The following is a 26,723-nucleotide window of genomic DNA, read 5'->3' as shown; positions in this document are numbered from 1 at the left end:
CATTCACTTCCACTCAGCTTAAAGGCAAATTAAAAAAAACAAAAAACTGAATTTGCTTCTGGGAACAAACAGAAACCACTTGTCTTTTGATCAACAAGAAATTTAGTCACTGCACTGAGCTAACATCTATTGCAACTATGAATCAATTAAGTCCTATTGGACTTATTATGCCTGATGCTGCTCTATCATGTCTTCGGTGATATTTTGCCTGTTCAATGCCATCACCTTGTTCCTCAGAGGTCTGTCCTGCTTTCTGAGTTCCTCAGCATCCTTAACATGTCCTCTTCAGCATAAACTTCAAACGAGCAAAGAGAGGGGATCAACAACTACTTGAATGTAGGCCCAGGATTGAGGAAGCAACATTTCAGCTTCAACTCAGCAGACAGACTGGAGTCAGCAAAAAGATACACTGACGCCCAACGTTTTTTCCTAATTTCAAGGATCTGACTTCTGCCAATCTCGCCATAAATCTGCTAACAAATCTTTGATTCCAATCTTTCTAGCACAGATCTCTCATCCCATTGCAATCAACCTCCTCCAATTAAATAGTTTTACTCTAGATTATCGTATCTTAAATTTTGGCTTTTGCAAGAAATGAACAATCACTGTTATCTAAATATTTCCCTATATACACTTAATTGATTTAGTCTGTCTTTTGCATTAAAACTACTAGATCAGCAATCCATTGTTCTTCAGTATCAGAAACACATCAATCAATAAACCTCTCCTCAATGCACCCCAAAACTTCATGCCTCTCTCCACTGATACTACACAGTCTATATTAGAATGATCACAATTATGCTTGCCTTCATCGGTCGAGGTATTGAGTATAAAAGTTGGCAAGTCACATTACAGCTGTATAAACTTTAGTTAGGCTACATTTGGGAATATTGTGTGCAGTTCTGGTCACCCCACAACAGGAAAGTGTGGGGGCTTTGGAGACGGTGCAAGATGTTAATCAGGATGTTGCATAGATTCAAGTGTATTACCTATTAAGAGAAGTTGGACAAACTTAGATTGTTTTTGAGAGTGTTGGAAGTTGAAGGGTGACATGTTAGAAGTTTATAAAAAATTATGAGAGGTCTGAAGAGGGTGGATGGTCTTCTCCCCAGCATGAAAATGAAATACCAGGGGTACAGGTTTAAGATGACAGGGGAAATGTTATAAAGGAGATAGGCGAGCAAAGTTTTTTTTAACCGAGGTAGTAGGTGCCTGTAATGTGCTGCCAGGGAGATGGCAGAAGCAGAGATAATAGCAATGTTTGAGAGGAATTTAAACAGACATGAAAAGCAGGGAAAAGAGGGACACACATCATGTGCATGCAGATAAGATTTGTTTAGAGTAGGATCCTGGTTGGCACAGATATGGGAGGGGTGCCAAAAGGCCTATTCCGATGATGTGTAGTTCTATGTTCTAAGTTCTTGCATCCGTCTGGAATTGCCTTGCACATTGCTCCTCCACATCGTTCTCTGATAATGAGGTCAGTTGTGTACTGGCACCTTAAATGTTTCTTAACTCGAGGCAAACAGATTGTGTTCTGAGAATGGTCACTGGACCCAAAATGTTAAATCTGCTTTCTGTCCACAGATACTGCCAGACCTGAGTGTTTCCAACAATTCATGTTTTTATCTCTGATTTCCAGCATCCACAGTAGTTTGGGGTTTTTTTTGGAGATTGTGTCCTTAAGCCCCTTCAAGACATCCTCTCTTTCCAGCACATGGCTTCATGTTCAGACGTCGATATTTGCACCAATCTTCTTTGCCATGCTTCATACATTTATATACATGCATTGTAAACTTGATGCCAACCTTAATGCATCTCCTGTCAATGCAAACCTATCTAACATCTAATTATTGAGACTCTGGTGCTATCTGCCTCTCTGAATGCTTCATACACCTCATCTTTGTCCTTTCTAATGCTGTATCTTGTTATGCAGCACCCTCTTAAATGCAAAACTCTGCTTTCAGAAAATATTAATAATTATACTTTGGATTATGGTGAGACAGACACAAACAAAAGTGATTGAATATTTGGACTGGTCTCCATTCCAACAAAGAACGACCAGATAAAGAAGCAACTTTTTTTCAATGTTTCAAGTTTGTGAAATATGATTAAAATTAGTAACAAAACATGATACCTTTTCAAATTTTCTGGATGTTTGGGAAAGTCTGGCAATGTCCTCGAGATCCAAAAATAAAATTATGTACATAAGCAGGCCATTAGGAATGCGGTCGAGATAATCAAAGTGATGTTGACACAAATTGCAAATATACTTGAGCACTTCATTGCCAAAAATTACATCAATATGAACTAAAAAAAAGAAACAAACAGATGTTTAGAAAATGCCATTGCTATAATTATCTTTAACTTTCATTCTCTTTAGAAAAATTATTTTCTTAAAGATTGCAATATTGGCAACAGGGAACATCCAGCACCCTGAGATGGATGAATTTTTGTGAAACAAAGGTAAGAAGGGATATGGGCCAATGGCAGGCATATGGAGTTAGGCCATAGATCACCATGATCTCATTGAATGGTGGAACAGGCTCGAGGGGCTGAATGGCCTTTCACTTGTTCCTATAGAATCACAGAATCCCTACAGCGTGGAAACAGGTCATTCGGCCCGTCAAATCCATACTGAACCTCTGAAGATCATTCCACCAGATCCGTCTCTCTGTACTTTATCCCTATAACCCCGCATTTCCGATAATCCACCTAATCTGCACGTTCTTGGACTGTGGGAGGAAAGTGCAGCACCTGGAGAAAACCCACGAAGAGACATTGAGAATGGGCAAACTCCATACAGAGAGTTGCCTGAGCCTGGAATCAAACCCGGGTTCCTGGCACTGTGAAGCAGCAGTGCTAACCGCTGAACCACCATGCTGCCCACTATTCCTATGTTTCAATGTAAGCAAAAACCTACCAGGGCTTGAGGCTATCTCTCTCAATTTGTTTTAAAATACATTATAGCTACTGAAGTATTTGCAAGTTAATCATTAAATCCTGCTGACACACAGAAAACTCCAAATGCCAGCAGGTTCAAAATTTAAAAATCTAAACTCAGAAATAAATGGTATGATATAGATATATAAATCATACATTTTATATAATATTAGAAGTAACATTCCTTTATTCTCCACAGGGAATATTGTTCAGAAGAACGGATCAATTTTCATTATGTCCTGTAATAATTTTGTTGGTGTCATTCCGAGGTCATTTTTGTGATATGAAAAAAAGAAATTGATTTAAAGAGCAGGTTTGATTTAGATGCACTTTTTTTTTGGAAATATCGGCTCGCTCCACAGAACTTAAAACATACAGAATCTTGTGCCAATTGGCTTTCACTTATCCTGGTTATCCATTTGATATTACAGTACCTCAATATATATTCTGCAAATTTGGATCAGATTTACAAGTCTCAGTCCATCACAATAGTGGATTGAAAAGATTTAATAATAATTAATGTTTAACTGCAACCTTTTCAAAGTTTGTAATATTGTTTGCTTTTATTCTGATGATTGTTTGCTAAATCCAAACTCTACTGAGCACAAGGTATGCGCTTCACAGCTGATTGAAGCCACATTGCTTGAAAACTGAATCTTTATAAAAAATTTATCGATAACCTCCACCAGTTGCAGCTAATGTCTAATTATGAACCATAAAAATGTTAGGGGGGGAAAGAAATTGAATTGATCCATTAATTGGTGCATGGCTGTTAAAACGCAATTTGATTGAGCATGCACATTTACACAGTGAACTTATCTGATTTGTCAGATATTTCAGGGTGATTTTTGAAAATCTACCTATCTATCTATCTATATGTGAGATAATAGGCAAGATACTGATGTTATTCAACCAACTCAGACTTAAAAACCACAGAACATAATGTCTAACCTTAGATGTGCTTTTTGATTAGACAGTGCAATCTTTCAGGGGCCTGCCCTCTGCAATAAAAAGGAATACACCCAGAGATTGCATCTTTTTTGAATAGGCAAGAATGTGAGGAACATGCATTTGCCATAGCAATATCTCAAGCAATCAAAGCTAACTTGCAGACCAATTAGTACTCTTTTCTCAAGAAATATAAAATTTTTGTTCCGTTTAAAATCTGATATGCATGTGGCTGTCTTGATGATTGCAAGAAAAGATTTGACAGGTCTTTTTTTCCAGCAATATTTTGAAAGATTGTGGTCCAAAATGATGATGGAGTTGTGGCACTCTGTCCGAGCTCCTCGACCAGGGCTAGTCTGCTTCTGTTTGCTTCCTTTTTACTTTTGCTTTTTGCTGTTTCCTTTTACAGTCATTTTTTTTACTTCTCTTTGGAGGGCTTTTTGGTGTCGTTGGCAGGGTGGATGCATGCCTGACCTCCTGAGCATGTGCAGCAGCAACAGCAGGAGCTGGCTCCTCTGGGAGAGTAAATCCAGCGCAGAGGGGTGTGAGTCCTCAGAATCGCATGTGATCTGAATTTACTAATTAGTCTACCATGCAGAACCTTGTCAAAGGCTTTACTAAAGTCCATGAAAACAACGTCTACCACTCTGCCATCTATCTTTTTGGTTATTTTTCTAAAAACACTCAATCAAGTTTGGCAGTCTTCAATGCCATCATATTGTCGGGGCCCATAGCCTTTGTGGCAGCCAGCTTCTTCAACTGTTTCTTGATATCACCATGGACTGAATTGGCTGAAGATTGGAACAGGGAACTTTTGAGGGGGTCAAGATGGATCACCCACTTAACACTACTGGCTGAAAATTGTTGCAAATTCTTCATCCTTCCCCTTTGCACTGATGTTCTGGGCTCTGACATTATTGAAAATGGCATATTTGTGGAGCTTCCTCCTCCAGTAAGTTAGTTAATTGTCTACTGTTATTCACAACTGGATGTGGCAGGGCTGCAGAGCTTAAGTAGGAATCGTTGGTCGTGGGATCACTCAGCTCTATCGCGTGCCGCTTCTCTTGTTTGACACACAAATATATTTTTTAAATTCATTCGTTGGATGTGGGTGGCCAGGCCAGCATTTATTGCTCATCCTAACTGCCCGGTGGCAATGGCAGATATACAGAGGGATCTTGAGGTGCAAGTCCTTAGCTTCCTGAAAGTGCAAATACAAGTGGATAAGCTAGTAAAGAAGACATACTTACCTTCATTGGTCAGTGCATTGAGTATAAAAAGTTGGCAAGCCATGTTGCAGCTGTATTAAAAAACTGCAGTTAGGCCACATTTGGAGTTTTTTTGCAGTTCTGATCACCACGCTGTTGGAAAATTGTGAATGCATTGGAGAAGGTGTATAAGAGTTTTACCAAGGCGTTGATTGGATTGGAGTGTGTTCGCTATAAGTAGAGGTCAGACAAACTTAGATTCTTCTTGCTAGAGCGTTGGAAGCTGAGGAGCAACTTGAAAGGAAGCATATAAAATTATGAGAAGCATGGCTAGGGTGGATAGTCGGAGTCTTTTTCCCAGATGTAAATGTCAACTATTAACGATTATGGGTTGAAGGGGAGAGGTGGAAAGCTTAAAAGGAGATGTGCAAGGAATTTTTTTTTTAAAACTCATGGAGGGTTGTAGATGCCTCGAATGCACTGCTGGGGAGGTGGTAGACGCAGATAGTGTAGTGATTGCAATGAAGTCAGCCACTGGACACTACAGAAAATGAGTTCCCTACTTGGATCAGACAACAGCCCCAGCCCCAGTTAGGGGCTGATAATTAAAAAAAATAGTCAGAGACTGACACATGCTGGTACCTGACTCTGAATCAGGCAGTACTGGTCAAGGACTGCTCATGTGTAAATAATGGGACACTTGATGATGGGATACTGGCCTCTGTGGAGTTATTTCGAATAGGATAGTAAATTTAAGAGGCATTTAGACAGACACATGAACACATGAGGCTGCAGATTGCAGTATGATTCTATTACTGCTGATGGCCCACAGTTCATCATGGATGCCAAGACTTGAGCTGCTAGGTCTACGTAAAGGTTGTCCCATATAGCATGGTGATAGGGTTGGATGACAAGATGGTGAGTATCTTCAATGTGTAAGCAGGCATTTGTCTCCACAACAATAGTGGTCACTATTACCGATGCTGTCCTGTACAGATGCATCTGCAGCCAGCAGATTGGTAAGGAGGAGGTGAAGTATGTTTTCCCTCTTGTTGATTTCCTCATCACTTGCCATAGACACAATCTAGCAACTGTGTCCTTTAGGACCTAATCAGCAGTGCTGCTGCTGAGCCACTCTTAATGGGGGACACGGAAACCCCTTGCCCAGAGTACATTCTGTGCTTTTGCCACCCTCAGTGCTTCCTTTCAATGTTGTTTAACATGGAGGAGTACTGATTCATCAGCTGAGGGAGGACAACAATCAGCAGGAGGTTTCTTTGCCCATGTTTGACCTGAAGCCACATGACTTCATGGGTCTGGAGTCAAAGTTGAGGACTCCGGGGGCAACTCCTTCCTGAATGTATACCACTGTGCTTACACTTCTGCTGTCTGTGTCCTGATGGTGGGACAGGATATATTCAGGGACGGTGATGGTGGTATCTGGGAGGTTGTCTATAACGTATAATTCCATGAGTATAACTGTGTCAGGCTGTTGCTTGACTAGTCAGTGAGACAGCTCTCCCAATTATGGCTCCAGCCCCCAGGTTTAGTGAAGAGAACTTTGCCCGGACAACAGGGCTGTTGTTGACAGTTTTCATTTCCAGTGCCAAAGTTGATGCTCAGTGGTCAGTCTGTTACCATTTCTTTTTTCCTTTCCAGCAACTGTTAATGCTCAATGGCTTGCTCAGCCGTTTCAGAGACCGGTTAAGAGTCAAAACCTATTGCTGTCATTTGTAGGCTAGGCCAGGTAAGGTTGACAGGTTCCTTCTGCAAAGGATATTAATGAACCAGATGGGTTTTTCCTGACAGTTGACAGTGGCTGCATGTCATCATCTCTTAATTCCAGATTTCTATTGAATTTAAATTTCACCATGTGCCGTGGCAGGATTTGAACCTGGCTCCCCAGAACATTATCTGGATTATCTCATAACATTATCTTTGGATTAAAAGTTCAGCAGTGGGGGACTCAATTTCTAGGGGTCATGAGTTCAAAGTGAGAGGAGGAACGTTTATGGGAGATATGTGTGGAAAGTTCCTTCACGCAGAGGGTGGTGGGTGCTTGGAACGCGTTGCCAGCAGAGGTGGTAGATGCAGACACGATAGTGTCTTTTAAGATGTATCTGGACAGGTACATGTATGGGCAGGAGCAAAAGGATACAGATCCTTAGAAAATTGATGACATGTTTAGACAGAGGATCTCAATTGGCGCAGGCTTGGAGGGCCGAAGAGCCTGTTCCTGTGCTGTAATTTTCTTTGTTCTCTCTGTTCTTTGTTCTATTCACTGCGCCAAAGCCTCCCCCATGTGTGTATAAATAGTGATTTTAACTATATCCTCTCAATTTTATACATGAAACACATGTAATTCATCTGGTACCATAAACTCCTTTACCTTGTAGCATGTAATTCTCCAAGAAATCCTGGTGAGAGTTTATTTGTTCACCAGGATGTACATTTCGAAATTCACTTCGAAGAGAAATTTTCCACCATCTCCAGATTACCTGTAGTTGGATGGAAATACAGATAGTCATAACATAACCTCCATATGCAAAGTTCACTTGCTCTTTACATCTGAATTTTGATAACAAATGTTTTTGAATTTGTCCTTCTACTCCCTTACAAATTTGTGCATAATTTTGATGAAGCTTCAATTTAAAATTCAATTAATATTAAATTACAATAAATTTATAATAAATCTTTAGGAGAAGCATTTCATGTTACAGAGCCTAGAATTGTTTCATTTCCTTTATTACTGATTTGGATAAAATGCTGAATCATGAATAGACACTGTGAGGGGTCAAATTCAACTTTGGCGAGGGCACAAGACAAGTAATGAAGCAGAAACTCATTATGAACCCTGTCTATTTATCCTCATTATTGGAATTTCTGATGAGACCTAGAATTGACTAATCTGCTTCCTGAGGAGGCTCAGGAAATTTGGCATGTCTGTAAAGACTCTTAGCAATTTTTATAGACACACCATAGAAAGCATTCTATCCAGATGTATGGCAAATGCTCTGCCCAGGACTGTTAGAAACCACAGAGAGCTGTGAACACAGCCCAGTCCATTACACAAGCCAAACCAACCTACCATCCATCGAATAAAAACTGAAAGAACTATGGATGTTGTAAATCAGAAACAAAAACAGATGTTGCTGGAAAAGTTCAGCAGGTGTGGCAGCATTTGTGAAAAGAAATCAGAGTTAATGTTTTGGGTCCAGACCTGTAACATTAACTCTGATTTCTCTTTACAAATGCTGCCAGGCCTGCTGAGCTTTTTCAACAACTTCTGTTTTTGCTTTCATCCACTAATTTCATCTATACTTCTTGTTGCTTCGCAAAGGCAGCCAACATAATCAAAGATCCCTCCCACCTCGATGACGATCTCTTCCAACCTCTTCCGTCGAGCAGAAGATACAAAAACTTAAACACACACGTCAACAGATTCAAGAATAGCTTCTTCCCCACTGTTATTAGACTTACTGGACCTCTCAAATTTTGAATTTAATGTTGATCCTGCTGTTTGTGCACCTTCTCTGCAGCTTTAACACTGTATTCCTCACTCTATTCTATTACCCTCATGCACTTTATATGGTATGATCTGCTGTACTGCACACAGAGAAAAAAACTTTGTGCTTTACCTAGGTTCATGAGACAATAATAAATCAAATCAAATCAAATCATGGAACCAGTGAAGCTGAAACATGCAAGATGAGGGACTCAACAGGATGGAGTGAACATTAAAATCCCGCTGACAGTCAGGAGAGGGATAGAAGCTAAAAACATAAAATTAGGGAATCTTAACTCTCACTTAGTATGTATTCTCTTCACAATATTTTAATAGTAACAGCTTTCAGGGCATGTCCCTGTCTTGTTGTAAAGATTCAGGACACATGGGGTTGCAATAACACAATTAAGGGCCTGTTTTAAATTTAATGCTGGGCAGCTAGATTTTCCAAAGCATGCAATTAATGGTAGCAAAAGATGGTTGAGTAGGTGAGGGTTCTTTCTGGTATTGCTTGTGAGCTAGGAGGAGTATTAATGTTCCCCTGATCCTGCCAATCCCAGCCTCTCCTTTCAACTGGGAGCAGCTGTGCCCTATGGTACCAAACTTTAATCTTTGACTCCACTCTTCTGAGTGGCAGAATTGTCATGACCCAGCCAAGTCTTAACATTTCCTGTTACGTACCGTTCCCCATGATCTCCAGATTTGAACTTCTACCACTGTTTTTTCTCCCTAGTAGCAGACCAGATCATTGTTAATCAGATTGTTAACATTATTTGGACTTTGATACTTGTGAGTTAAGGTTTCCCCCCAACAATCTCATGCTGTTCCCATCTCATCATAAATATTGGATCTAGCTGATATGTTGGCTCTGCAATTGAAGTTTAATTGGGATAAATGTGAGGTATTGCATTTTGATACAACAAACAAGGGGAGGGCTTATAAAATTAATGGTGGAGCCTTCGGTAATGTTGTAGAACAAAGGGACCCAGGGGTGCGGTACATAATTCTTTGAAGTTTGCATAACATATAGACAGGGTGGTTAAAAAGGCATTTGGCATGCTTGCCTTCACTGCTTAGTCCTTTGAGTGCAGCAAGTGGGAAGGGATTGGAGGTTGTACAGAAGATTGGTGAAGCCTCTTCTGGTATACTGTGTCCAGTTCTGGTCGCCCAGTTATACGAAGGATGTTATTAAGTTGGAAATGGTTCAAAAAAGATTTCCCAGGGTATTGCTAGGTATGGATGGTTTGAGTTATAAAGAAAGGCTGGATAGGTTGGGGTCATTTTGCCCAAGCGTAGGAGGTTGAGAGGTGACCATATAAAAGTGTATAAGATAATGAGGAGTATATATAGACTTAATGGTAGTTGTCCTTTCCCTAGGATGGGGGATTTCAAGACAAGTGGACACATTTTTTAAGGTAAGAGGAGAGAGATTTAAAAAAAAACATGAGGGGCAATTTTTTTTTCCCCCACACAGGGTGGTTTGCATGTGGAATGAACTTGCTGAGGAAACAGTAGATGTGGGTACATTACAATGTTTAAAAGACATTTGGATACATATATGAATAGGAAAGGTTTGGAGGGATATGGGCTAGGAGCAGGCAGGTGGGACTAGTTTAATTTGGGAATATATTCGGCATGGACTGGTTAGACCGAAAGGTCTGGCTCTATGACTCTGAATTATTTGTGTAGTTCAGTACATTTTTTGGTCTTCTTGCATATAGAACTTTTTTCCTGAAGATATTCACAGAAACTCCTTAGACAGCACCTTATAAACCCATAGACACTTCCAACTAGAGGGTCAAGTTCACCCCCGAGTCAATCATCAGCCTAACTTGGAAATACATCATTATTCCTTCACTGTTGCTGGGTCAAAATCAGGAGATTCCTTCCCTAAAAGGGTTCTATCAAAAACACAAGGCAGGTGATGGTATTGCGGTAATGTCACTGGAATAGTAATCCAGAACATCATGTTAATACACTGGGACATGGGTTCAAAGCCCACGATTGCAGATCTGAATTTTAAAATCTCAAACCACTGTTGAATATTCTAAAATCCCGTCTGGTTCACGAATGTCTTTCAGGTAAGGAAGTCTGCCAACCTTACCTGTTCTGGCTGACAAGTGGCTCCAGTTGAAGAGCAACTTGGTTGACTCTATGGGGAGGTGATGGCCTAGTGGTATTGTTGCTGGACTTTTAATCCACATCTGAGGAAGGGTCACTGGACCCAAAACACTAACTCTGTTTTTTACTTCACAGATGCTGCCAGACCTGCTGAGCTTTTCCAGCTTTTGTTTTTGTTCCTGATTTACAGCACCTGCAATTCTTTCAGTTTATTTTTTAATCCAGAGGCCCAAGTAATGTTCTGGGGACCTGGGTTCAAATCCTGCCATGGCTGATGGTGGAATTCAAATTCAATAAAAGTCTGGAATTACGCATCTCGTGATGGCCATGAATTCTTTGTCAATTGACAGTAAAACCCATCGAGATTGCTAATGTCCTTTAGTGGCAATCACTATCCTTACCTGGTCTAGCCTACATGTGACTCCTCTGGGATATGTAATAAATGCTGACCTAGCCAGTGATGCCAATATCCAAGAAGTGATTAAAAAAACCCAACAACATTGTGCATGATGAACTAGCCATTGGGTCGTGATCTCCTGGGTTTCCTTATATCTGCTACAAGGACAGCTGCAGTTAAGATATAATGACAGCAGACATTGTTAATTACAACTGGGAGGCTATCAATAATAAATAAGACTTCTGGAAGGCCGTTGGAAGAAATGAACATAAAAAAAATGCTCAGGTGATTGTGCAGGGGGTCCAGAAAAAAAAAAGAGACAGCTGTGAATCATGAACTTTCCCTCCACTCAGTACCTCTGCAGCAAAAGTGCGATTTTAGAGCATAGCTCCTGGCCCACATAAAGATTATGCTTGACACAGATTTGACCATGAGGACACAAACTAGATTCCTAGGAGATGGAAAGGCTCCATTTACCACTTCTTGATTCATTGAAAATAAGAAACAAAAAAGCAGCTTAACTGCCAGAGTGCCACTTTTTATTTACATTTCAGTGGTCTTCTAATGATATAATTGAAGGAACACTAGGTTTAGGCTTGTTTACTTCAGATGCCACATGAAAATAAACCAAAGAGGAATTGACACTGAAGCTGGCACTTATTTTCAATGTGCAGTGTCAGCCTGAAGCCTGTATTCACTTCTACAAGATTTCAATTTAGAATGCTGGAACAAGAAACTGCACCATGAGTCCCGACCCGGGTGCCAGATTCTTTGAAGACTTCTTGAACGTCCTGTTGGGAGTGATCAGAGTAGGAAGGCAAGTTTTATAAAGCATTCCTAAAGATTAAGCCAACCAGCTCTGGGGGCATTGAAGAGTTTGATTACTCCAGCAGCATAGTCAAGCGGTAGATTCAGTGTAGGAAGTATTTCCATGGCTTCTAAATTATAGTAAGGATGAGTACAGCTCTTCATTCCTCTGTCTTATGGAAACAATTCTGTCCATCTTCCCTCCAATGCATAATTCAAAGCAACCTTATTGCAAACATACATGGCCCATCCTTATCCCCTTTATAGTTGCCAGTGGCACCATTATCTGCCAATTTACTAGTCTCTTCTAATACCTCCTTCCTGACTTCACACTCATGTTTTTCTGGTTAACAGTTTTCCATCCTAGTTAACTTTCAATTCTTTCCTCTCTCAACTTGTGTTCAAGAAATGCATCCCTGCATTCTGTTTTGCTCAAGACACTCACCAAATACAGCAAAAACCCTAAGCAAGTGCTCCATGTACTAGAAATCAATGGCCCTCAGGATAAAACAGAATAGGAACTTTTGTTTCATAGCACTCATAATTAATGTCCCTGGCTATTCTTTAATGGTAGGGCCCTAGAAAGAGTTTGTCACACAAAACGACCTACATGTGCAAATGCATTGTTCCTTGAAGCAGGAGTCACACATAGTCAGGGAGGTGAGGGCGATATTTGACATGATTTCTTTCATTGGTCAGTGCAGTGAGTGCAGGAGTTGGGAGGTCATGTTGCTGCTGTAAATGACACTGGTGAGGCCACTTTTAAAATATTGCATACAATTCTGGTCACCCTGTCATAAAAATGACACTGTTAAACTTGAGAGTGCAGACAAGATTTATATGGATGTTGCTGGGGCTGAAGGGTTTGAGGTTGAGGGAGAGGCTGACTAGGCTGGGGCTTTTTTCCCCTGGAGTGTCAGAGGTTGTGGGGTGACCTTATTGAAGTTTACAAAATTATGAGGGGCATGGACAGGATAAATAACGAAGGTCTATTTCCAAGGGTAGAGAAATCCAAAACTGGAGGGCATAGATGTTAGGTGAGAGGGGAGAGATTTAAAAAGGATCTGAGGAGCAATTTTTTCACACAGAGGGTGCTACGTGTATACCACAGAAAGTAGTGAAGGCTGCTACAATTACAACATTTAAAAGACGGGTATATGAATAGGATGGGCTTAAAGGGTGTAGGCCAAATGCTGGCAACTGGGACTAAGTCTGATTGGGATGTCTGGTCAGCACAGACAAGCAGGACTGACGGGTCTGTTTCCATGCCGTATAACTCTGACTATATAGCCCCCTCATGTAACTGTGAAGTACACAATTACCACTGCTTTCATTACATCAAAATACAAAGTCATCTGTTATCATCTAGCTTCTTTATTCTTTTATAACTCAAACCACGTTATTCCCTCCTGTAGTTCCTTCTCAATCTCCAGTCTTCAGAAGCTGGAACTTCAGAAATGGAGATAATGAAATGTGAGGCTGGATGAACACAGCAGGCCCAGCAGCATCTCAGGAGCACAAAAGCTGACGTTTCCGGCCTAGACCCTTCATCAGAGAGGAAGGGTCTAGGCCCGAAACGTCAGCTTTTGTGCTCCTGAGATGCTGCTGGGCCTGCTGTATTCATCCAGCCTCACATTTCATTATCTTGGATTCTCCAGCATCTGCAGTTCCCATTATCACTGATACAACTTCAGAAATGGAGACTGCTTGTGATAAAGCACCGTCACAAACTAAATTTGTTTCATTATGGAGACTAGCAATACATTTGCACGTGATGGAACATTCAGCATTAGTAGGAGGTCTGGAACCCTGCAGCCCAATGGTATCAATGTGGACTTCACCAGCTTCAAAATCTCCTCTTCCCCCACCGCATCCCAAAACCAGCCCAGTTCGTCCCCTCCCCCCACTGCACCACACAACCAGCCCAGCTCTTCCCCTCCACCCACTGCATCCCAAAACCAGTCCAACCAGTCTCTGCTTCCCTAACCTGTTCTTCCTCTCACCCATCCCTTCCTCCCACCCCAAGCCGCACCTCCATCTCTTACCTACTAACCTCATCCCACCTCCTTGACCTGTCCGTCTTCCCTGGACTGACCTATCCCCTCCCTACCTCCCCACCTATACTCTCCTCTCCACCTATCTTCTTTTCTCTCCATCTTCGGTCTGCCTCCCCCTCTCTCCCTATTTATTCCAGAACCCTCACCCCATCGCCCTCTCTGATGAAGGGTCTAGGCCCGAAACGTCAGCTTTTGTGCTCCTGAGATGCTGCTGGGCCTGCTGTGTTCATCCAGCCTCACATTTTATTATCTTAGTAGGAGGTCTGTCAAGTTCTCTCTCAATATGCCATCAGTCTGTAGCTTACATTGTAGAATGCAGCCATCTCCAGGAGTACTGCAGCCAGATCCTATCAGTCAATCTATATTGGTAGGCGCTCATAGGTTGGCATGTAGACTGCGCTTGAACTTGTGTTCTGCCTTGGAGAAGAAAATGGGGTAAACAAATGGATAGAGTTTCTGTTGATATTACTCTCATTCTGAAGTCTGTTCTTCAGCATATATACTGTCATCGAAAGTAGAGGTGTTGAGCTCCAGTCCCCGGCGATCATAGTGGCTAAGTGGGAACAGCGCATGCTGCTCTGTCAGGATATCAATATATCTACTTTCTTACCATTTGCTAAACCAATACCAGTAAATGTACCTATATGTCAGCTGGTCCAAACTAATTCAGTGCTACAATTATCAGCCAGGCCTTTGGCCTGTCCAGTGGCAAAGCGGTTGCTGATCCACCTTCATCAGTTTCTTTCTTCCCTTCACTTAATTCTTCATTATTTGATGATTCCTCCTCTTGTTAACAATGCTTTTTCCAATTCCAATATATTGCGCATTGCCAGATTGAACAAACTGCACTGATGTGGATCACTTTGAACAGTCCATATTGGCAGAGTCCCTGGAGCAATCATTGTATTTGAAATTATGCTTTCAAATGCTAATAATATGCTTAGTGACATTCCTAATAATCCCATGGCTCTCACTATGTACATGGGAGGATTGGAGAGGCTTGTCATTGATGAGAATGTGAAGTGGTATTCCTAGTGTCCTAGTCACCATCTTCAGGTTCCTAGATGGCTGAGAAAGTAGGGGAAGGACAAGTGTTGCAGCATGAAGGATTCATGACAGCTGCCAATGAAACTGATGTTGACTTCATTATCCTTCACTTGTCATTACTGACAAGTTTATGGCTTATCTTCTTATATCCTGATAGCTAGAGGAGCGGAATCTGTTGCACCCTGGAAATGAGAGAAAATAGCAAATCCTGCAAATTTGAAGCTCTCTCATTCTGGTCATCAGCATTCACTGCACAAGTAGTACACTGGATGACTTAAGAAGCAGCATATAGGTTACCTGTTATATAGACTGCAGAATTAGAGTTGAGGAACATGTCCCCATTTTGCAGCCTCCAGCAAAAAACTGTAAGGCTGATTATGAAAGCTGCTAGAAAATCGTAAGCCCCTGGTCTTCCTGAAATACCTATATGATAAATGTAGAAGTATCTTGTACAGCTCCTCAAACGAGATTATTCTCTTATAGATCCCATTAGTCGGATAATCCCGGCTACAAGTAGAATCCCCTCCTTTGCTGTCTTATAACAGGGCTACTTGCTGCTCCACTCCCCCTCCCATTCTCTTGATGACATGTCCATCATGGGCCTCCTGCACTGCCACAATGATGCCACCCGAAGGTTGCAGGAACAGCAACTCATATTCCGCCTGGGAACCCTGCAGCCATATGGTATCAATGTGGGTTCACCAGTTTCAAAATCTCCCCTTCCCCTACTGCATCCCTAAACCAGCCCAGTTCATCTCCTCCCCCCACTGCACCACACAACCAGCCCAGCTCTTCCCCCCCACCCACTGCATCCCAAAACCAGTCCAACCTGTCTCTGCCTCCCTAACCGGTTCTTCCTCTCACCCATCCCTTCCTCCCACCCCAAGCCGCACCCCCAGCTACCTACTAACCTCATCCCACCTCCTTGACCTGTCCGTCTTCCCTGGACTGACCTATCCCCTCCCTACCTCCCCACCTACACTCTCTCCACCTATCTTTTTTACTCTCCATCTTCGGTCCGCCTCCCCCTCTCTCCCTATTTATTCCAGTTCCCTCCCCCCATCCCCCTCTCTGATGAAGGGTCTAGGCCCGAAACGTCAGCTTTTGTGCTCCTGAGATGCTGCTTGGCCTGCTGTGTTCATCCAGCCTCACATTTTATTATTTACTTGCTGCTTATTCAGGTTTGTTAGCCTGTTACTGCTGCTTCTCAGTCTCCAACAATTTGTCCATCCAGAAAAATGATGCTATTTGACAACAGAGTTCTTGTTCCGACTGTGTGGAGGAATGCATTCTAACATCTTTCATGAATAGTCTGGCCCAAGTTCTTAGGCTATGCCCCCTGGTTCGAGAATTCTCAACCAGTGGAAACATTAATCTTTATGTACACTGTCTTTCCCGGTTTCCTACAGTTCAGGAAGAGGCCATTTGTCCCATTGAGTCTATAATGACCATCTGGAGAACATCCCAGCCAGACTTTGTCAAGCTTCCTTTGCGAGATGACTGTCTTGTAGCACTCGAGGTGTCATCTTCAGGAATATGATTTTCCTGACAAAGTGACAGTCTCACTAACTTTCAGCCACTCCAAGGCAGAAAGTAAAACATTTGCCCTTGATTTATTATCTATCACGCAATTAGTACAGTTTTTCCTATTAAAGTGAAGCATATCTGAGTGACAGCACATTGCACTAGTCTATAAACACACTTGTAAATAGAGAATATCTTGATGCTAAAGTGGCCAGCAGAATTGGAGGCCGGGGTGCGCGCGCAAGTAGCAGTGATGACACTACACTAACTAAGACACCTGGATGGGTACATGAAAAGGAAGGTTTAGAGGGATATGGGCCATATGCCAGCAAATGGGATAAGATTAACTTATAATATCTGGTCGGCATGGACGAGTTGGACTAAAGGGTCTGTTTTCGAGCTGTACCTCTCTATGACTCTGAGCTGCTGCAACAGAATCTTCTGGCTGCCAATCCGGCTATTCTGTTATTTGCTGACTACCTCACCTCCACCAGCCCCCGTGCTGCAGTTGGCTGCTACCCCATCCTCTCATTACTGGCTGTCAGCCAATTGACTGTTGGCTGTATCCCTCACCACATGGCTCACCATTTAGGATTCTTTGAGCTCAGTCACTGTGCTGCCTAATGGTGGTGTTGGCGATAAATGCAGGCTTTGAGAAGATTAAACAAATGGATTCAGATAATCTGAGGAGTAACAATTACAGTAAGGTTTCTGTTCGTCTCTGATAGTTTATTGTTAGGACTGAACACATTATTCTTGGCCAGTAATTTTGATCCTGTGCCCTTTAGAAGTGTGGAACATACCTGAAATTCCAGTATGTAGGCAAGTGAGGGGCAGTTAGTGAAGAAGTTAAGATGCCAGGTGGTAAAGGTAAGTGATTAATGCTTTGCTTACAACAGAATAGATGGACAGATGTGTTAATTCTGGTGACAAAATAGGAGGCTGTAGGGTTCAGTGATAGGGTGGAGGGCCTTTTGGATCAGGTTGAGGGGGGAATGTCAGGTACAGGGTTTAGGTTGGTAGTGAGTTTGGAAGTTGATCAGGGCGGTTGTCAGGTAACCGAGGGATCTTGGAGGTATAGTTGGGGAGTGACAGCTGTGAGTTTAGGGAGTCAATTTAATAATTTCCCGGGGTTGTTCTAAGTTTTCATCCTTTAAATGTTTCCTCGGTAACTATTAGCTTATCTGAAGTGGAGCTCTTTGAATTTAATGAATCCTTTCAGAGGGTTCCATGCAAAGGGGAAGTGCCCAAAAGAACCTTCAATTTTCCCAGTAATTTCCATGGTTTGCATTTGGAATTCCACATGTTCCTGGTGTGCAACTCCAAAGACTACCTTGGCCATCAGAATATCGGGGCCAGTGTGATGCAAATGTGAAGAAAAACATAAATAATAGACTATGCCAAGGCACTTTTTGAGACATTATGGAATAAAAGATAACAATGAGCCAGAGTAAAGGGAATGACCAGTCAGATCCAAGTTGACCAGAAAATGTCACACTGAGATCAAATTCAGATTCACATAGGCCCACAATGATCAGCGAGATCTAAAGGTAGTTTTTAATAAATGTCTTAAGTTCTGTTTTCATTCTCCAAAAAGGTTGATGTCTAGCATCTCACCCACTCCAATTTGACCATTCCTGCCTGTTCTTGCTGCTCCTGCCCTATATTTTCAAACCGTCCTGTACTGTCTCAGTAGTATGCCTGACCAATCCTGCTCCTTGGCCATACAATGTCACAGAACAGCAGACCAAGAATTGAAGTGTTTCCTCAACTATTGACTCAATCTTGTTGACCCATCTCTCCAAACTAAAATAAGCTCACATCCACGCTTCTCAATAAACTTAGTTAATTACCTACCCAGGCTCCTACATGTGCCATCACAGTGCTGTTACACAACACCACCCAGTCTTTATGCTCCAACACCTTGGAATTCGTTTTCTCCTCCTATCAAACTCTGTCCTTCAGGGCTCCTAAATGCCAAACCCGCAGTGCTCCGAAAAGTCCACATATTCTACCTTGCTTCTTACAGATCCTGCAACCACCATCACAATTTATACCAGGTTGCAGATTGCTTGCTGAGCCAGTGTTTGATTGCAGCCGTTTCATCACCTTGCTAGGTAACATCGCCAGTGTGCCTCTGGTGAAGCGTTGGTGTCCTGTCCCGCTTGTTATTTATATGCCTTGGTTTGATGGGGTGGTTAGTATCACTTCCGGTTCTATTTTTAAGTGGATTGTATATTTGCTGCAGTTCAACATGTTTGTTGGTGGGGTTCCGCTTGGAATGCCAAGCCCCCAGGGATTCCCTGGCATGTCTCTGTTTGGCATGTCTTTGTGAGATACATGGCATAGGCCAAACTGGAAGAAAACTGACAATAAACGATAAATGAACATCAACCAGCTACCAAGAGACACAACCAATTCTCACTGGTGTCAACACACACAAAGAGGGACACGAATTTGACTGGGAATAGAACAAGCCAAACAGAGACATACTAGGGAATTCTTGGAGGCCTGGTATTCCACGCTCCAAAACTCCATCAACAAACACATTGACCTGGATCCGAAATACAAGCCACTGAAAAATACAATGGGAAGTGATGCGAACCACTCCAGCAAACCTAGGCATACAGGTAATGAGCAGGACAGAACACCAATGCTTCACTGAAGGCGCACTAACGCTGTTACCTAGCAAGGTGATGAAACTTCTGCAATCAAACACACTGGCTCGATGAGCAACTCTACAACCTCACCTGCAATCCAAGTTACAAATCTTCTCAAAAACTTTAAACAATTTATACACTTCTACAAGACCCCAGATCCCCTTCCTCCAATATCACGATCCGTATATACTGCTATATGTAGGTCCAACAACCCATGTCCTACCTACCTGCAACTTGGAACATCTTCCCTCCCATCTTCCTCTGTATCCTGCGCTTCAAAGAAAGGTAAGAGATTAACTATACTGTTAAACTATATTTAAACAGTCAAGAATACAGACTTACAGTTAGTGAAATTATACACAATAACTGAATTATATTACCAGCCCAATGATTAAATGTGTTAAATTATATGAGCTGACACATTTTCCTTACTCTCAGTAAGCAAAATTACAAATAACATTTTTAAAAATTATTAACACATTCTGTCAGTCGGATTTCACTGTCTGAAGTCATGAAAAAGGGATTGCAACTGAAGTAGTATGGGGTGAACAATTCAAACCTAACAACATGGTTTAAAAACCACCAACCAACAATGTGTGGTAGCATTCAATCACAGATAGGATTGTGTCACAGAGCCTAATCTACGTTGAATTTCACACGTCGAGCAGAAGTGACTTGTCAACAAAATATGGGATAATGGAACTTTGAACTGTCATTAGCAAGTCCCAAAGACTACTATATCATACATTTATAGACAACACAAATGGAATAGGCAGCAGAGTATACCAACAACAACTAAATTTCCCTGAATATTTTTTGAAAATCCTTCAGTCACCTTTCTGTTTTCATTATACAAAGGACTTACTAATGGAAATCTGGTTGGTAACACAACAAAAGCACATCTGGGTTAAGCAGCATAAGCCCCAAAAGCAGCCATAGACTTTCACTAATTTATTGTGCTGCAGACAGGAGATAAATTCATGTTGCTTGCTGATTTTGTGCACCTGCTTGATTTCTATATGCAGTCAGCGCTATCTGCGCTGTTCACTGGCTTTACATATTAGCAAGAGACCAAATATTGCTAGGGCAATAAATGTAGCCTGCATCTCTTAAAAGGGAGGTATGCCAAGTCTGTTGTAAATAACCTGGAGAAATTCACTGGGTTTAACTGACAGTAATTGCCTCTGGGTTCTCCTGTTCTTTTAGCTGATGGTCATGGTCTCTGGGTTCTCTCTTCCTCAAACTTGGCTGCCTGCAGAAATTCATCTCCAATTCCCACATACTTCACAATGACATGCAAGTTATGACCCAAAACAAGTGCAAAGTGAGGTCAAACAAAGATGCGTCATCTCACCAGGGGTGTGTCACTGCACTCATGCTCTTCTTCATATTCCTTGTTGTGACACTCCAACCCACCTCTACAAATTTCCCTGCTGGAGTGGAATTAGCCTACAAGACAGGCAGGAAATTGTTCCAACTTTGATGCCTTCAGGCCAGAACCAAGACCACCCTGACTTCTGTCACCAAGGTCCAGTACATAGACAACACCCATGTGTGCGCACACTCAGAGGCTGAGCTACAAACCAGCACCAACACATTCACCAAGGTGTACCAGAGAATGGGCGGCAGACTAAACATCCAGAAAAACAAAAAGTTCTCTATCAGTCCTCTCCTGCCACACAATACTGCGCCCTAATCTTCAAAATCCATGGTGAGCCCCTCAGCAATGTGGATCATTTTCCATACACCAGGAACATCCGTTTACAAAGGTATGCAAATCGAAATTGATGCTGAAATTTAACACAGACTCCAATGCATCAATGCAGTTATAGCTGCCTGAGAAACAGAATGTTCAAAGACCGAGACCTCAAAGCCAATACCAAGCTCTGATCGACAGAGCAATCATGCTGCCACCCTCCTGTATGGATCAGAAATATGGAGCATGTACAGCAGATATCTCAAATCCTTGGAGAGTTATCATTAGTGCTGCCTTTGTAAAATCTTGCAAAGCTATTGGTAGTCTAGGCGTTCAATGTGCATGCCTTCTTGCACGCCAATATCCGCAGTATTGAGGCACTGGTCATGCATGACCAGCTGTAACTGGTGGGCACGTTGTCCATGTACCAACACAAGATTCCCTAAACAAGTGCTATATTCTGAAGTCTGCAATGTTAAGTGATCACTTGAATCACAGAATCCCTAAAATGAGGAAGCAGGCCAATCTGCTCATCAGTTCCAATATGCCCTTCCGAAGAGCATCCCATGCTGACCTATCCCCTCAACCCTGCATATATGTCTAGTCCACTGTGTCTGCACAACCCTGGACACTATGGGCTATTTAGCATAGCCAGTTCACCCTAACCTGCATATCTTTGGACTGTGGGAGGAAACTAGAGCAGCCGGAGGAAACCCACGCAGACATGGGCAGAATGTGCAAACTCCACATGTACAGTTGCCTGAGGCTGGAATGGAACCAGGGCTCCTGGAGACGTGAGACAGCAGTTCTAACCACTGAGCCATTGTGCTGCACGAGGCAAAAGGTGATCCTGAAAGTCTCCCTAAACAAATGTCTCATTCCCAATGACATGAGGGAATTGCTTGCCCTAGAACACACAAACTGAAGAAAAGCACTGGCAAGGGACAAACCACTTCAAGCATCACTGAGTGGAGCACATGGAGACCAGGCACAAAGCAGCTGAAAGAATGTGCAAAGTCCAGAGCATCCCATCCAACCGTGTCATCAAATACCACCTACCCCAACCGTGGCAGTGTTTGCAGCTCTAGGAAAACTGAATGGACGAGTAACATAAATTACAACAGCAGGTCAGAGAGTAGGAATTCTGTGGAAAGTAACTTGCCTCCTGTCTTCCTTTTGTCAGCCAATGACCTGCAAGGCATAAGTCAGGAGTGTTATGGAAGAATCTCTACTTCTTTGGAAGAATATAGCTCCAATAACACTCAAGAGGTTTAACAGCATCCAGAGCAAAGCAGCCTGCTTGTTCAGCAACCCATTCACCACCTCAACAAACATTCCTTCATTACTGGCACAAAGTGGTAACAGTGTGTACCATTTACAAGATATACTGCAGTGTCTGGTGAACCTGACGTCAGTGGTAGGGAAGCTACTGGAGAAGATACTGAGGGATAGGATCTATTCCCATTTGGAAGAAAATGGGCTTATCAGTGATAGGCAACATGGTTTTGTACAGGGAAGGTCATGTTTTACCAACTTAATAGAATTCTTTGAGGACGTAACAAAGTTGGTTGATGAGGGAAAGGCTGTAGATGTCATATACATGGACTTCAGTAAGGTGTTTGATAAGGTTCCCCATGGCAGGCTGATGGAGAAAGTGAAGTCACATGGGGTCCAGGGTGTGCTAGCTAGATGGATTAAAAAAAACTGGCTAGGCAACAGGAGACAGAGAGTACTAGTAGAATGGAGTTTCTCAAATTGGAGACCTGTGACCAGTGGTGTTCCACAGGGATCTGTGCTGGGACCACTGTTGTTTGTGATATATGTAAATGATTTGGAGGAAGGTGTAGGTGGTCTGATCAGCAAGTTTGCAGATGACACTAAGATTGGTGGAGTAGCAGTTAGTGAAGGGGACTGTCAGAGATTACAGCAGAATATAGATAGACTGGAGAGTTGGGCAGATAAATGGCAGATGGAGTTCAATCCAGGCAAATGCGAGGTGACGCATTTTGGATGATCAAATTCAAGGGCGAACTATACAGTAAATGGAAAAGTCCTAGGGAAAACTGATGAACAGAGAGATCTGGGTGTTCAGGTCCATTGTTCCCTGAAGGTGACAATGCAGGTCAATAGGGTGGTCAAGAAGGCATATGGCATGCTTTCCTTCATTGGACGGGGTATTGAGTACAAGAGTTGGCAGGTCATGTTGCAGTTGTATAGTACTTTGGTTCGGCCACATTTGGAGTACTGTGTACAGTTCTGGTCGCCACATTACAAAAAGGATGTGGATGCTTTGGAGAGGGTGCAGAAGAGGTTCACCAGGATGTTGCCTGGTATGGAGGCTGCTAGCTATGAAAGAGAGGTTGAGTAGATTAGGATTATTTTCATTAGAAAGAAGGAGATTGAGAGGGGACCTGATTGAGGTCAACAAAATCATGAGGGGTATAGAAAGGGTGAATAGCAAAAAGCTTTTCGCCAGAGTGGGGGACTCAATTACTAGGGGTCGTGAGTTCAAAGTGAGAGGAGGCAAGTTTAGGGGAGATATGCGTGGAAAGTTCTTTACACAGAGGGTGGTGGGTGCCTGGAACGCATTGCCAGCAGAGGTGGTAGACGCAGACATGTTCGCATCTTTTAAGATATATTTGGACAGGTACATGGATGGGCAGGGAGCAAATGGACACAGACCGTTAAAAAATAGATGACAGGTTAGACAGAGGATCTTGATTGGTGCAGGCTTGGAGGGTTGAAGGGCCTGTTCCTGTGCTGTAATTTTCTTTGTTCTTTGTCTCACTTTGCATACCCCCAATCTACACCATCTCAAAGGACAAGGGCAGTATATGCAAGGGAACATCATTTCCTGTAAAAATAAACCCCGAAAGAACTGCTGATGCTGTGAATCAGAATCAAAAACAAAGTTGCTGGAAAATCTCAGCAGGCCTGGCAGCGTCTGTGAAGGAAAAAAAAGAGTTAACGTTTCAGATCTGGTGACCCTTCTTCAGAACTGTTCCTCAGAACCTCACTTCCTGTAAATTCCACTCAAACTCACAGTCTATCCTCGCTTGAAATCGTATCACCATCCATTTATGGATCAAAATCTTAGAACTCCCTTTCAAACAGGAGTGTGAATGTCCCAACATCCCAAGGATTGCAACAGCTAAAGAAGGTAGCTCACCATCCCTTTTTCCAGGGTAACGAGGACAAGTAAGGTACATTTCTACCCATGATCATACAGTCTGGTTGAGTGGGCAGTCTAGGAATTTAAAAGGAGCATGACATAGCAAACTCCAGTATTTTTGGAAACAAATCTTGCACTTTTCATCTTCTAGAACAACGTTGCATCTGCTGACGTGAGTAGCCATGGTGGTACTGTTGATGAGCTTGGCTTAGCCTGACATTCACCAAAATTTCTGAAAGAATTGATTAGGAAGTAAAGCAGACCTGGGAAATGGGAGACTTGGGTTCAAATCCCACTTGCTCCAGAGGAGTTTATTAAGATTTCTGAACAAATTGATTAGAAAATAATAGAGCAATCTCAAGGGAGTTCTTCTGGTGTGGTGATAAGTCCCTACCTCTGGGCTAGGAGGACTGAGTTCAACTCCTACCTGTTCCAGAGATGTGCTATTATATCTCTGAACAGGATAATTAAACAACAGAGAAAAAATGAAACTGACCCAGGGTGGTGGGAAAACCATTGTGTGCAATAACACTTCTGGTTATAAAAAAAATGTAGACTGGGTGGGTAATAGTTAAAAACAAAGAAAGTCATGGTGATTTGGTAGTAACACAACTATTCAGTTGTGTGTAAGAGCACTTCTGGCTCTGTAAGAAAAAACCAGACCCCAGTGGCCACTGGAAGTGATACAGTGCTTTATTTTTCACTTAAATGCCATGTTGATTGAGTCCCTTCTTGCTCTGCCTATAAGTCCCTCACTTTAATGGTTTGCATTGCCCATAATGGGCTTTACTTGTAGCCAATTAGAAACTTACATGGGTGATTTACTGGTGACGGTTAATGGGTTAAAAAAAAGTAACTGTCATTTGTTGATGGGAAAGTTGTTCAGGCTGTGGGTGATAATATATCCAAATGTAAACAAAGAAAAACAATAAAGCAGACCCAGTATAACAAAAATAAGCAGACCTGGATGGTGGTTAATAGTGAAAAACAAAAACAAAATCATGAAGTAACATTTTCTGAAGAAGAGCCTCAGCTCAAGGCGTCGGTCTTCCTGCTGCTCTGATGCTGCTTGGCCTGCTGTGTTCATCCAGCTCCACACCTTGTTATCTCAGATTCTCCAGCATCTGCAGTTCCTGCTATCTCTAAAACAAAATCATGGCATTTTGATGGTGGGAGAAAACCATTCAGTTGTGAAAAACAACAACAACAAAATAGACCCATAAGGGAGGTGATGACCTAGTTGTATTATTACTAGAGATGCAGGTTAACATTCTGGGGTCTCAGGTTCAAGCGCTGCCATAAGGAAAAATGCTGGCTTAGGTAACAATATCCACACCTTGTGAATTAAATTCAAAAAAAAAAGGTCAAGCAGAGATCCCAACACTCTATGGACTCTTGTGGTGCAGTGGTAATATCTATGCCTTTGAGCCAGGAGGACCAGGTTCAAGTCCCACGTGCTCCGAGTTGTGTAATAACATCTCCGAATTGGTTGATGACAAAATACCTAAAGAGAAACGTATCTATGGAGTACAATATAGCAGCTTGGGCACCATAATTTGCCTGCTTTCTATGCTTCTGGTGAAAATAGTATAAAACAGACCCATGCAACAAAATAAAAGCAGCCCAGAAAGGTCTTGTGGCACAGCGGTAGTGTCCTTACCTCTTGGCTGCAGAGGCCTAGGTTCAAATCTTGCCTGTTCCAGAGCTGTGAAACAACTTCTCTGACTAGTATGATTTTAAAACAAAATAAAGCAGAGCCAGAATTAGTACCAATGCACATTGGTAGTGTGCCTACCTTGCTGCCAGGCGCACCAGGTTCAAGTCCTACCTGCTCCAGAGGGGTGTAATAATATCTCTAAATAGGTTGACTAGAAAATGTTATGAAACAGACCCAGATAAAGAAAAAAAAAGCAGACTCAGACAGGAAAAGCAGAACGAGATGTCTTCAGAGACAGATAGGCACTGCAGGGTGTGGAAAGCTGTACTTCCCTCTCCAAATCCATTTTGATTTAGCCCCTTCCTGCTCTCTCAACCTTACCTCACCTCACCGTTTGATGGTTAGCATTACCCTTAGCTGGCTTTGCACGTAAGTGTCCAGTTGGCTACATGGATGATTACTGTTGATGGTTAATAGATGGAGAAAAAAAATGTCACGGTGATTTGGAGATGGAAAAGAAAAGTTAAGGGGTGTGTAAGATAACTTCTGAATATAAAATAACAAAACTGACCACTGATTTATTGGTGACTGTTCATAGATGATTTGGTGACAGGGAAAAATACAACAAATATTCACATGTATATAAGAGCACTTAGGGATAACAGATCCAGGGATGGGTCTATAGAAGTCTGTCCTTGGCTGGGACCAGCCTATATACACTGCAGGCTGCAGCTCTATTTTGAAGTTCAATCACACTGATGATCCCTGGAATGGTAAGCCTAACATACGATGAACGGGTGAGGATCCTGGGATTGTATTCATTAGAGTTTAGAAGGTTGAGGGGAGATCTAATAGAAACTTACAAGATAATGCATGGCTTAGAAAAGGTGGACGCTGGGAAGTTGTTTCCGTTAGGCGGGGAGACTAGCACCCATGGGCACAGCCTTAGAATTAGAGGGGGTCAATTTAGAATGGAAATGA

At 42.3% G+C, this 26,723-nt stretch overlaps 1 protein-coding gene across 1 annotated transcript in view; it reads right to left on the bottom strand.

The window, feature by feature from the left end:
* The window catches only part of LOC125457547 (F-box only protein 36), a 313,702-nt gene that overhangs the window by 255,330 nt on the left and 31,649 nt on the right, over positions 1–26,723 (bottom strand). Inside the window, exons 2-3 of the mRNA XM_048542117.2 lie at positions 7,489–7,597; positions 2,138–2,310 (exon numbers count right to left, since the gene is read on the bottom strand). Coding sequence (XP_048398074.1) covers positions 2,138–2,310; positions 7,489–7,597 — 282 coding nt within the window. The remainder of the gene's footprint in view (positions 1–2,137; positions 2,311–7,488; positions 7,598–26,723) is intronic.

Source organism: Stegostoma tigrinum, chromosome 14 (genome assembly GCF_030684315.1).
Source record: "Stegostoma tigrinum isolate sSteTig4 chromosome 14, sSteTig4.hap1, whole genome shotgun sequence".
NCBI classification, from domain to species: Eukaryota; Metazoa; Chordata; class Chondrichthyes; order Orectolobiformes; family Stegostomatidae; genus Stegostoma; species Stegostoma tigrinum.
This window is presented reverse-complemented; position numbering and strand designations above follow the sequence as displayed.